This window comes from Cryptotermes secundus, unplaced genomic scaffold, assembly GCF_002891405.2.
Source record: "Cryptotermes secundus unplaced genomic scaffold, Csec_1.0 scaffold523, whole genome shotgun sequence".
In the NCBI taxonomy this organism is placed as follows: Eukaryota; Metazoa; Arthropoda; class Insecta; order Blattodea; family Kalotermitidae; genus Cryptotermes; species Cryptotermes secundus.
This window is the reverse complement of record NW_019734360.1, coordinates 217,809-231,126: the sequence shown is the minus strand read 5'-3', so window position 1 is coordinate 231,126 and position 13,318 is coordinate 217,809. Positions and strand designations below refer to the sequence as shown.

The window sequence follows — 13,318 nt, the reverse complement described above, 5'->3', positions numbered from 1 at the left end:
AATTACCGAAAGAAGTGTCCGCTTAGGTATCTGTTTTCATCAACATCGGAAAGAAAATATCGGATTCTTTCAAAACCGTAATTTATTTATCATCCCCCAGTTCGTTGCTGTATAGTTGAGTTATTTAGAGCGCCGTTAAGTAACGCACAAATAAGTAAATTAAGTTGAATGTATCAAAACGGATGGATCCGTAGAGTCTGCGGCGAACAAGTTGTTATACAGTAGGCCAAACCTTCGCTAATCCAGTTAAAGTTAATCCGGGTCGAAGTATGAAAAATTAAAGATCTGTTCACGGTTGAGTACAGGCTTTAAAAGATGCAACGGGATTTAGGGACAAGAGAGAACAGTAAAAGGACTTTCAGACTGTCTTCGGGGCAGCTGGAGAGTCTGAAACCACGCAAAAAAATATCCGAGATTTCAGCTTCTGACAGGGGAAGAAATTGCTGCAATGATATCTTTTTATTTATTTTCATCAATCGCACCTGTGTTATTAAATTTTCCATTTATTTGTTTTCTAAGTTTTTTCCCACCATCACTAATCCGGATGACCTCTCCTCCCCATCCAATTAATCCAAATTGCCGAGCGTTTACTGTATATATGTTAGTTGCGTGAGATAATTGTCATTGCCCAAGTCAGGCGAATTAAAGCGTCTGCTTTCTCAGGGAGCCTGTAAAATGCAGGCCGGTATCATGGGAACAGATTCCTGCTGTGTTCCCTTGTGCCTGTTGTTACGTTACTAAGTGCTATCGGAAAGTTCCCGGGCTATGTGAAAAATTAAATTCTGGTTTAACTTACTCTCCTTAAAAATAGTCGCCTTTTGGAACGTATACAGCTTTCCCATTGTTTTTTCCACGCTTCGAAAGCACCGTGGAAGTCAGTTTTTGTAATGCTGCCGAGTACCGCTTGCGGTTGCCTTTGGATGTCAGGCAGTGTTTCAAAATGTCGATCCTTCAGTTTCATTTCCAATTTGGGAAACAAAGCGAAATCACAGGGGGCTAAGTCCAGCGAGTAGGGAGGATGGGGAACTATAACCATGATGTTGTTAGTCACAGACTCTGTGATTTTCAGGGACGTGTGGGCGGGCGCGTTGTCATGATGAAGGAGCAATGCGGTGCATGTTCAGATTTCCTGTTAAGATCTCCTGGCAAACTCCACAACTGATCGCAGCAGTGTCTGCTAATTCATGGATTGTTCGACCACGGTCTTCGTGGATGAGTTCGATTTTTTCAACATTTTCTGTCGTGCTGCTAATGCTTGGTCGCCCTGAACGTTCGTCATCTTCAGCCGACACTCGACCGGCCTTGAAACGTGAATGTCATTCAAAAACCGCTATCTGGCTTAAAGAATGTTCTCCAAAAGCTCCATGAAGCATTTCAAGAGTTTCGGTAGCGGATTTACCGAGCTTCATGCCAAACTTGATGCAGACACGTTGCTCGATTTTGCCATCCATCGCAGACACAAAGAAACAAGAAGTCGAGAAAGCAGTCGTGTAAAAATAATGTATGTTCACAGCGCAGCTTCGCGTGGCAGACTGATGCAATAGACTTTCCGATACGACCTCGTATAGAGGAGCTGTACTGACAGTTCATTGCTTACATTACATAATTTGCGTTGAAGAAAACTGTGTGTCCCGAGATATGACGCCATATAATCGATAGACATTTACCAATGCTCTTCGGAAACGTCGGGAAAATGCTACCAAACTGCACGGTGTCCCATCCCAGTAGACTATATTCTTCGTAGTCACCACCGTGAGATCCTCACATCTCACGTGACTTGCATGTATTCATAATTATTCTTAATTATTACCCGCCATATCAGAACGCATGTGTTCCCACCATTCAGTGCCAATATCCATGAAGGCAAAAGCGCATTCCGGTACAAGTCCTTCTGACATTTCGTGTGGTAACGATAAAAGAGTAAAGTCATGCCATGAAGACGTGGGGGAGTGGCGATGTGGTTTCGTCCATGTAGTGATCTTCACGTCCCGGACGCTTTATCCCCCGCGGACGGAGCCCTCGGTACCCATTGAAAGAAGGCTGAGTGGGCCCCAGAGCCCGTGTTGTCGGTCCGGACGCTGTGGAGGAAAAGAAAAGCTTTTGGTGGTGCCTGGGATTGAACCACGATTCCTCCGTTGTTCCTTTAGTGACTGCCCAATCCCGCCTCTTGGTTACTGTGTGGCGCCTTCAGCACCCAGTAGTTTCCGTGGTTGTTGCTGCGTTTTCAGATTCCCACACAGTTTTCCTGGGCTGTACTGACCGATGTTTTGTCGCGACTGTACCGGTACTCAAGTTAACGATAATTGGAGTAGCGACTAAGGTCTCATCGTTATGAAGTAACATCATCCATCGTTGAGAGGCTAGTTATGGGTCAAAGGTCGGGTCTCTTCCCACTACTTTCAGTTATACGATCAATACAGTTCGTACAGTTTTCGTCTTTGCTCGAGCGAGGAAGTCAGGACTTCTGGTAGGTAACCGTGGTTACCCCCAGAAATTCTGTGTTTGGATAGTTCACAGGTCATGTGTGTTCATTCGCATTAATCGCCTAAATCGATTAGCCTCCAAATTAGTTTCAGACTAAACAGAACTGCGTTTGGAGAGGGAAGAGCGAATCGTGCACGACCATTGAAGTTGTTTGCGAAGTTCTGAATAGAAGTCTCTTAAGAACACTAAGCGTTTAAGGCGTTTTTCGACATTGATGGAATTTCACAATAGGACGTCATGCTCACGGGGTCGGACTGTGGACCATTATTTCTACACACAATTCTAAAAGTTCCTGACAGCTGTGTGATAACAGAGAACTGCTATTCTCGACTTCGGCCTCTTGCCTTCAGTTTTTTTTTTCAAACGTAACGTTTCGGAAACTGGATATGTTTCTGTCACCAGGATAGGTTTGTACTCTGTTCAGTTAGAAAGAGACAATATTGGTCACTGGTCAAGTAATTTTGGGAAGATTTTTGTTTTTAGTTTCTTCGGATGGGCTGAGACTGAGTCCACTTGGTACGTCGGCCACTAATCGGCTTATTGTACCAGCCCCGGATGGTAGATGATGAGTGTGGAGTAGTCGGTGGAATGAGAATTGGTAGGGGAAATCTATCCCGGCGCCACTTCGTTCACCACAAATGCCATATGACGTGAAATGGGCCCGAACTCGGGCTGCCGCGGCGGAAAGACGGGGACTACCCGCCTGAGCTATGGCACGGCCTGGAGAAGAATGTGTAGTGAATGCATTATATTTGCAGTGACGACCGGGGAAGTTCCTAAGTTCCGACGCTGTCGCGTAGAACTGAGCCAGTTTCCAGCAGTAGAATAGGTCTGTATTCACGTATTGTTCGGAGGCCTCAGTAGTGAGAGTTGGAGGAATACCTACGCTAGCTGTTTTGGCAGCATGTCACGCCTTTCCCCCGTGAAACGACGTACTTGCTTCGTAATTGGCATAAGTGACGTCACGAGCTGTACTGCGGCGACTTGTTAAGAACAGCTATCCCTTGCTAATCGCGGAACTCGAGGCACGAAGAAACACAGCGGTTGGCAAGACCAAACGTTGTGGGAAAGACGTCAACTATATAAACATTCAGACACAAGAAAAGGCCCACCGAATGATAACCTTGAAGATGGAAAATATATTTCGGACGTTGCTGCCCCTCTGCAAGGAAGTCCAGATCGGTCGCTGTGGGAGCAACTAAGATTTTTCTTCGTATGTACGCAGAGTTTCCTGTTTAGACAACCGAGATTAACGGCCGTGGAGATCCGTTGCGCTGACCACGTGACACCCTCTATCCGCAAAAGTTGGCACTAACTTCGCCGACAAGCGGCGGTCGCTCAGTCGGTATAGTTCACTTACGGACTACAGGCCACTGAGTTTTTCATATATATATGGCATCCGGAGTGGTTCTGGGGCCTATCCAGTGGGTACCGGGGTAGTTTCTCTCGTGCGTAGAGCGAATGGGGAATGAGGCTGATCACTCACACCGATCTACAGGCGAGGTGAAGAATAACAGACCTGTGCTTCCACTCCACTCTATGTTTTCTTGACGTTTTGCTTAATTAATTAGGCACAGTGAAGCATCTGCATTTTATGAAAATAACAGCGAATTAAAAAAAAAACATATGCTACTGTTGGCAAGACTGGATGCAGGCAGAAACTACAGATACTTGAAATCCACGGAATAGGACACAGGTACATATACACCTTTTTGCTCAGAATGACCCATACTGTGACCTCCCAAAACATTGATTCTTCTTCCTGGGACATTCTGTATAACAGTCCAGTTTTGTACTTCTTTTGGCTTATTTTGGACTTCACCCATCGTCCGGTATATAAAAGTTTTGGTTCATATCGGGCAACAGTAATGGAAACATACATATGAATAGACCTATGTGAGTTTCTGGGTACTACTTGAGCGTAATTCGCCGAATATTTATTGGACCAAGAAACGTTTCGAATAAAGGGTTCGAACAAGTTCAAGAACATGTGGATCTAGAGATCCACTCCCCCATACGCCTTCATGGCGTAGTGCTTAATTAGTTAAGCACAGGAACAACTTCACCTTTTTACCTTTACCTGTAAATACGAAAATTCCAGTCACAGTAGCGCAGAAGGCACAATTTCATCTCACCTGATGATTGTTGAGTATACCGAATTTTAGAAGAATTTAATATTAAATTGAAAAAGATACAGCAGTACATTTTGTCGCTGCAATGAATATGCACAAAATTCTGTTAGTTTGTGTTTGCTCCGACGAGGCGGCACCGACATGCCGTCTGTATTTGGTTTTCAGAATGTAAAGAGAGCTTAACAAAAGTTCTAAATACAGTTGTTACTCATATGCAGATCAGAGGCCTTCACTGTCCGTACTGCTAGAGGCTCCAGTTGGGAGTCCGCTGTCGTGAACTTGAAGCGCTGTGCATAGCTAAGCTCTTATTGGTTCGACGTAAAACTCAGATGCATTTCATCGAATTTATTGATCGTGAAAATCGCGACTTACACAAAATAATTGCCGTCTGCAGAATCACGTACAGAGCAGACATTCCACGACAAGTTTCTTTATCTTTCTGAGTATGGGAAGCGTTATTATATTGTATACTTAACAATTTTTCCTCTATCCAGTATGTTGGAGGCTGGAATTCTCTTCAGTAGAGGGAGACATATCGAATTTGTCCTGAGTTGGGCCTGTCCTCAATAATTAATCGAATAACCAGTTAATCTTGCTTCGGTGTATATATGTTTCCGAGTAATGTGCTATTATTTTATGAAGAAGAGTCCTTGAATATTATTGCCCAAGGTTTTGTCCTGTGTTTGATAAATAAGCATGATAATAAGCTTACGGATGAACTGAGCCTTCTAGACAATGGGTATTCGGAGCCCATATCCTCGGCAATAAAGCGACAGGGTCATTAAGCTGAACACACCTCTATATAACCAGGAGGTTAACAGTTATGGAGCTCTACCTCCACGAACTTGACCTTTTGCGTGTGGATCTGTTTCAATTAAGAGGTGCACACGATTGTGAACATACGTGTATGTCACGGAGATGTTATGAAGTAATAGGAGTCTTAGGTTAAGAGAAGTTGTTACGTGGACTCCGCAGGCTCTGTGGGGCAGACGAAACAAGCACAAGCGAATAAATTAAGATTTTGCAGCATCGAGTGCAGGTGTATACGTTTCGTCACGGTATGTAATGGCCTTCATCACAACAATTTCCTTAGCAGTAAAAATAAAACTGCATGAAATTAAATTTAATAAGAATCGGTATTAATTTTATTGTGCTTATTACCTTGCATCTAAGCCTGGATAGCTCAGTCGGTATAGCAACGGACTGCGGATTCGATTCCCGGTAGTGGCAAAGAGATTTGTCTGTAATCCACACCGTCTAGACCTAATCTGGGACCCACCGAGCGTCCTACCCAGTAGATACTGGGGGCTCTTTACCCTGGGTTAAAGCGGTTCGAGCTTGAAGCTGATCACCTCTGTCAAGTGCCGAGATCAAGAATGGTTTAGCTATACCTCCACACCCCCATATGTCTTCATGGCATAGTGCTTAATTAAGCACTGGGACAGCTTAACCTCATTTTATTATACCACTACATGTTTCGATCTTAATGGATTGGCATCATCAGGTGGATTTAAATTTGTATTGTGCGGTGGAGGCAGAAGCTGTCGACAATGTAACGGCATAGGCAAGTCTGTCAAGTTCATGGCTGTGATTAATCTTCTGGTTACTTAAGAAGGAATGTCTTTATGATTTGAATAGCTGTCAGCTGCTGAAAGAAGGTTTCACGTCTCGTTTCCGCCGCCTAAATTAGAATACTTTGTGGGGGGGGGTTAATTGGTCTGTAGTCACGTCTGTGTGTCACAGAAATTTGTCTGTCCGCCACATCTGTCGTGTTACTGTGGGCACAGATTCGCCATCATTTGCGGTCTGGGTAGCAAGCGGACGGCTGTTGTCGCAACAATTGGGGCCCGAGGTAGCGACAGGTTAGGTCAGAGATGGCCGCGTGACATAACGGTGAGGAGAATTACCTGATTTGGTATTACGTGCCCACAGCGTTTGGCAACCTTTTACAATGTATGTACATGACGTGGTCTATTTCATGTAAATTTTTATTTACCAAGTTGGTTAGAAGTTTGGTGCTAATGTTGTGACATAATGTTTGTAACTAGTTCTCTTCAAAGTCACGTAAGCAACAGTGCTTTCATCGGTAAAGTCTTCTTCTATGCCTTCACTCATTTTAGACCTTTACAAGATTTACAAAAATTATTAAATGAATAGAAATAAATGAGGAAACAAACGCATCACTTTCTTAAGATTACGGCCTTATGGATTGTGACATAGTGTATTTTGACAGGTAAGTACCAACGTTTCGGAGGAACCTCCTGCCCAAGTCGTCAGTGTGTCATGATGGATGCAGTAGGCAGGCTCCTCCAAAACTTTGGTACCTGTCTACCGAAGTACACGCCAGTCCATCTCAGAAGACCTAAAGCCCAGTGGTTACTATATGTACCACCTGCTTTAGCATACTAATCAGTCATTCTGCCCACAGAGTATATTTGTATGATTTTACTGTTTCTCACAATAAACTGAATATTTTACCAAACAGCATTAACCGATTGGTCTTTGACGTAATGTGTTTCCTGTGAGGTACGAACTAAATTTTTATATAATTCTACAATACTTTCAACCCATGTCCTTCTACTAGAGTGCAATTGCAGCAACTCGAAGTAGATTCTGTAGTTGTGTTTTGGGGGCATTCCCTATGCAGGTGGCCACCAGCGCACCACATACACCGAGGGGTTGCTTGCAGTTGGCCCAGACATGGCCAGAGTTTTGGTAGGTGTAGCACTGCGTAAGGCGTGCTTTCAATTTGTGGTGCCGCTTTTGACTGTTGCAAACCGAATGATGGTTTCTACATATTGGTGAAATGGCACGGAACGTAAAATCCGGTCTCGTCCCAAATTTGCCCACGTTAAGTTCTGGAACACGGTTTTGCGGCTTGTTTTGTCAATGCGTGTTGCACTGCCAGTAGCTAATTCTACCGATAGAAAGTTTCTTCCTTACAGGGACCAGTTTGATTTGTGAGGTTTCTTTCCAGAATGACGACAGTTACTAAAGTTGAAGGCACTGGTTCGAATCTGGGTCTCTGTCGGCTCTCCTGACGGAAGTACTTCGGACCCCACCACAATCTCCAGAACTGCTACTAAACGTCTGTTGTGAGTGGACGCAAGAGGACACCGCCTCAGGGCTCACACCACTCCCTCTCACTACAGTGAATTGCGTTATAATGGAAGTAGTCCTAACTGACAAAAGGAGTTTTTATAGAAACTTAATTGCAGTTGTCATGTGCATTACCTTTGATTGCCATTCACTTTATCGCATACTGATTATACTGCCGATGCGTATGAAACCCACAAACGGAAAACTAAACTGAACAAAGTTTTCTAGGACTTGAAGTTCTCACACTGGGAAAAAGCTTTTCCTATAACAGGCCGTGGAGGCCCATAGGATTGAGAGACGTCGAAGCTCCCACATTTTCTAGACATTGGCTGACAGATGACTTTGATGTTGTCAGCCTTACGCGCCGACCTGCCGCCCTTTATCCCCAGGAAGAACCTTGGTACTCATTTCTGTTAGAGGTTGAGTCGACCACAGGACCATAGTGCGGTTTGAAACAGCGTAGTTGGAAGTCATCCAGCGTTTCAGAGGAACATGTCGCCTATATCTTCAGGGTGGAAGAAGCCAGCGTGGATCAGATAGCAAGAAGAGCAAAGTGCATGCATTTCTGTGGCACCAGACGGAGTGGTTTCCCCGCCAGCTTTCACGGAGAAAGCGACGTGCCTTGCACGTAATATTATTTGGGTGAAGGTAGCAGTCTTCTGCCAGGCACTTTCTTGCGACCATCAAGTGACGATTGGTTACAGAGGCGTGTGTGTTTGTGTGAGGTCCATATGGGCGGGCCGTCGGTCGGGCGACTTGCTGCTCAAGGCTCACCGTTCGCCCTCGAGCTTCAAGTCAGTCAGTGGGTAGGTGTTGAGTGTGTTGGAAGTGTTCAGTGTTCTAGTGTGCTCTTTGTTAAATGAATACTGGCTGGCTCCAGTTTAAACGCAAGTCGCGTTAGTGGTTGCTACATTGCAGATGTGTGTAGTGTTCTGTGACGATGATACAGCACCGGCGGTCATGTGATGCGGGAAGGCGTGTATAACTCGCAACGCTCCTAATTTTCTTATCGTAAGCTTTACTGATGCCTTATGTGAACTTGGGACTTTTAATAATTCTTGTAATTTATTCGCCGCTAGCCATTATGGTCCGAAATTCTGGTTTCTGCCATTAGAGGCCTACATTTGACGAAATATTTATCTGTTCTGAATCTCTCGAAATGATTTCCGAGATTGAGCATTACATGTGTTATTCAGAAATGTTGATATATTAAGTAAACCTTCGTTATAACGTATTACCTGGGGGGGGGGGTTATCGCGTATGCCCGCTATAACGGAGCGAATGCGTATTCACGGAAGTGCACAATAGGACGCATAGCCAATACACGCAACAAGCACAGAAACACAGTGTGATTACATAAAGGTTTATATATTGGGTTCTCTTATTTTATGTTAAATTGCTTTCTAAGTACAAAAACTTTTTAGTGCCTAAACGTCTCTTAAAAAATCACAACTGTACACAACCAGATTGTGTCCGTTATATTGTGGTCCGTTGAAACAAGGGCTTACTGTATATATATAATTATGTAAATTAATTGGCATTAGCATGAGTGGACTAAAGGCATTAACACTGGCAGGGCCGAGTGCGGGCTGTGTCCGAGCGTCCGAGTTGAGTGCAGAAAGGTGACCGATACGTCACATCAGCTCAATTTAAACGGGACACTTCCCACGGACATGGGCGTTATTCACATATTTTTTCGGCGTTTATGTCGCCAGTAACACTGATCTTGCTTTCGTGTCACACAAGGAAATGTGGCAATGCTGTGTTAGGGACTTAAAACTTCAGGGGATTATAGGTACCGGCTGGACGGCCAGGGTTCGAATCCCGACAGGGGCAAGGTTTTTCCCTTCACAACATCGATACCGACTCTGGGGCCCACCCAGTCTCCTATCCACCGGATACTGGGGGGCACAACGGCTGCGGCGTCCAGCCGACCACTCCCATCTAGTACCGAGGTCAAGAAGATGGGCATATACCGCCGCTCCCCCATACGTCTTTATGACATTGTACCTAATTGATTAAGCACAGGGACAACTTTATTTTAATTATGAAATTATTAGTCCAGAAAAGATTAGTAATGATGACACTGAAAGTAATCGAATTACGTATTTATAAAGAGGCTGTCAGTATCGAGGCCATATACCATCGATGACAATGATTAATGAATGTGGTACAGTTGGTGGAATGAGAATTGCCGAGACGTACTCGGAGGAAACGTACCCCAGTGCCACTTTGCCCTCCATAAATCCCACTTGACCTGTTGAGCAGATATTAAAGACACAGAAACGTAAGGTGTAAGAATAGAATCGTGAAAGTGTACCGTATCCATTAACAAACGTATTCAGCAGAGCGAATTGTAAATGAAATAATTAGGGATACACTGAACTCTTCGGGGGGGGGGGCAAGCGGTAGCGTAGTTGGTTTAGGCATGCTACAAGCCGGAAGGTCGCGGGTTCAAGTCCCGATGAGGTCATTGGATTTTTTCAATTAACCTAATCTTTCCGGCCGCACTATGGCCCTGGGGTCGACTCAGATTCTAAAAAGAAATGAGTACCAGGGATATTATTGGGGGTAAAGAGCGGCCGACGCGTAAGGCTGACAACCCTACCGCCATCTGTGGGCCGATTGTCTAGAAAATGTGGGAACCTCAACATCTCACAACCCTATGGGCCTTCACGGCCTGTTACGGGGATAACTTTATGAACTCTTCACTTCTAATAAGCGAGCATACGAGTAAAGTTCGTACGCATCCGTTCACGGTTAGCTGAGACCTAAACTGGCGAGGGGTCTGAACTCTGTTCCGATTGAACATAGAATTAAGGCCTCTGTTTTCACTGTTAATATTTTTTTTCCTTTGGCGCTACAGTCCCAATTTTGGCCTCGGCATACCTCCATGAAACTCCGTTCACTTCGGTTTGCTAGATCTTAGACATTCGGTAGGACTCATTTCGCGGCTGATCAGCTCGTCTTAAGGCCTCCACCTGTACACAAACACTAAACATCCATGCCCTGAGCGGGATTGGAACCCACGATTCCAGCGTCCGAGCGAGCAAAGACAGTACATTCCTTAGACCGCTCGGCTACCGTGACCGGCCGCTGTGAATATTACAGTGGTTTAATATTTACTGCAGAAATCGTATTAGAGCGCTACATTAAAAGGATAAATCAAATCTGATTTTAATGCAGTCTCAGTGCTAGACTTTATTGCGTTTTTTTTTTTTTCTGTTATTGTGATTGAGTTTAAGAGGCCATGGTTGTTTGTTCAATGCGGAAGTCCGTAAATGTTTGTAATTGTAAAATTTGTTTCGTCTGATTATCGAAAAGGATTGCGAGACGAACGGGGGGAAATGTATCAGACATAAAAAAAGTAAAAAAGTAAAGCTGCCCCTTTACCAGGTCGTGAAGGCCCATAGGGTTGTGAGACGTTGAGGCTCCCACATTATCTAGACAATCGGCTCAAAGATGGCGGTAAGGTTGTCAGCCAAACGCGCAGGCCGCGCTTTACTCCCCAGGAAAATTATTTAATTAATTCCTGGTACTCAGGAGCCCCAGGGCCTAGTGCGGGTGGAAGGATTAGGTCAACTGAAAAAAAAATCCAAAGACCTCATCGGGACTTGAACCCGCGACCTTTTGGCTTGTAGCATGGCCCCTCAACCACAAAGCTACCGCACATCATGTATCGGACATAACATTTATATTTCTTTTTTTTCCTCAGCAGCTTCCCTTTGGAACAAAAATATCACCGATAAACATTTAACGAGAAACCACAGCAGTGCTTCTTGATCTCATGTAAACTGGTCGTTACGTTTGTCCGATCAAGTCCCTCTGTTTGAGTAAACACCATGGAGTGGAGGTATAACTACTATTCTTGACCTCGGCTTTAAATGGAGATGAGTGGTCAGCATCACGCCCCTGCCGCTTAACCCCCATGAGAAAGACCAATCCAGATGAAAATTTAAATTGGTCGATACTTTTTTAAGGGTGTAGATTGTTCGTTATCAGCGGTTTACAACTTGTCTCATGTGCACAGGCGGGTGGACTGAGGCTGTCCGCATTATGAACACGGCTAGAAATTAACACAGTTGCGATCATCTTGGGAACTCATCTGGTAGGGGATACACCTCTGTTTTGTCAACCCTGGAACCATACGTATCTTCTTCTCCTGTTGCTCCCAGTTGGAGCTTAGGGCACCCTTGAAACTCTTCGTTTCAACTCAGTTTTTTTAATCTTAGTCGGTACGACTCTTTGAACTGGGGATCAGCCTGTCATAAGGCCGCTACTTAACACAAACACAGATTAAACGAAGTAATTATTGCCTTGAATGGGATTCGAACCCACGATCCCAGCGTCCGAACGAGCGAAACATGTCGTGCCTTAGAGCGCGCGGACACCGTGATCGGCGGTTGTGCAGGTAACATAATTGTGTTTCACGTGGGACGATTGCCTTTCATTTCAGCTTTGCTAGACGGTGAGCAGGAAGTGACGAACAGACAGTTACGTGTGTGTGTGTGTGTGTGCGTGTGTCCTGTTTGCGTAATGTGAAGTGAAATGTCATAAAACGTGAAAGCAACAATGGGCACGGACGACAGCGTCGACGAGCGCCGTATCCCTAGCAACACGCTAGAAACCCTCCGCGGAATTCTAATCTCCTCGCTCTCCCGGGAGAATATTGGGAACATTGACGTCCAACCATCGCTTGGTCGTCGCAGGAAAGTCACCTTCCAAGAACTGCGCAATGTGCACGGTGAGTGGTATATCCTCTGCATCATCTTCTCTGCACTTTTGTTTGAAGGGGCGAGAAATGTACACGGGGATCGAACTTCGTGGCCTCGCGGCTTTAAACTGTTAGGTATAATGGGTTTATATTTTGCCGGTTACATACCAACTGACTGACGAACTCCATGGAGCAGAGCTCGTCTTGAGAAGCCGCCAGTCGCTCAGTCATTTATGAATTCCGCAACATTTTAAGGAACCCCAAAGTTCATTCCCGTGTTCAGAAGAACCGTCCACTGGTCACTGTCCTGAGCCAGATGGATCCAGTCCATACCACTCCATCCTGCCTCTCTAGGATCAGTTTTAATATTATCTTCCCTCCGACGTCTAGATCTTCCTGTCTTCTCTTCTGACTTTCCTATCGCCCTATGTGCATTCTTCTTCTCCTCCCCCATTCGTGCTACATGCCCTTCCCATCTCTTCCTCCTTGACTTGATCATTCTAATTATACTTGGAGAAGAGTACAAGTTATGAAGCTCCGCATTATGCAGTTTTCTCCAACCTCCTGTCACTTCATCTCTCTTCAGTTCAAATATTCTGCTCAGCACCCTGTTCTCAAACACCCTCAGTCTGTGTTCCATTCAAAACTAGAAGGGAAATTATAGTTTTTTATATTCTAATTTTTTACGTGTTTTAGATAACAGACGAGAAGACAAAAGGTTCTGCACTAAATGGTAGCAAGCATTACCGGAATTCAATTTCCTTTTAATTTCCTCCTGAATCTTATGTATACCTAAACCAGACCTTATATTTCATTTAAACAGCGTTGTCAGTACCTGGGACCTTCCGTGAAGTAGGAGTGTTGTCCACTCGACCGAAACGTTCGTCCA

General features: G+C 44.7%; 1 protein-coding gene across 13 annotated transcripts in view; it reads left to right on the top strand.

Annotated features, from left to right (window-relative positions):
• Positions 1-13,318, top strand: part of LOC111868862 (MAP7 domain-containing protein 2) — a 210,648-nt gene that overhangs the window by 101,777 nt on the left and 95,553 nt on the right. The window contains exons 1-2 of one of the 13 annotated variants that reach the window (XM_023859888.1): positions 8,528-8,726; positions 12,172-12,459. The exons of the other annotated variants lie outside the window; for them this stretch is intronic. Of the exons in view, the coding sequence (XP_023715656.1) occupies positions 12,288-12,459 (172 nt within the window). The 5' untranslated portion in view covers positions 8,528-8,726; positions 12,172-12,287. Of the gene's footprint in view, positions 1-8,527; positions 8,727-12,171; positions 12,460-13,318 lie in introns of those variants that run through there. 13 annotated transcript variants of the gene reach the window in all.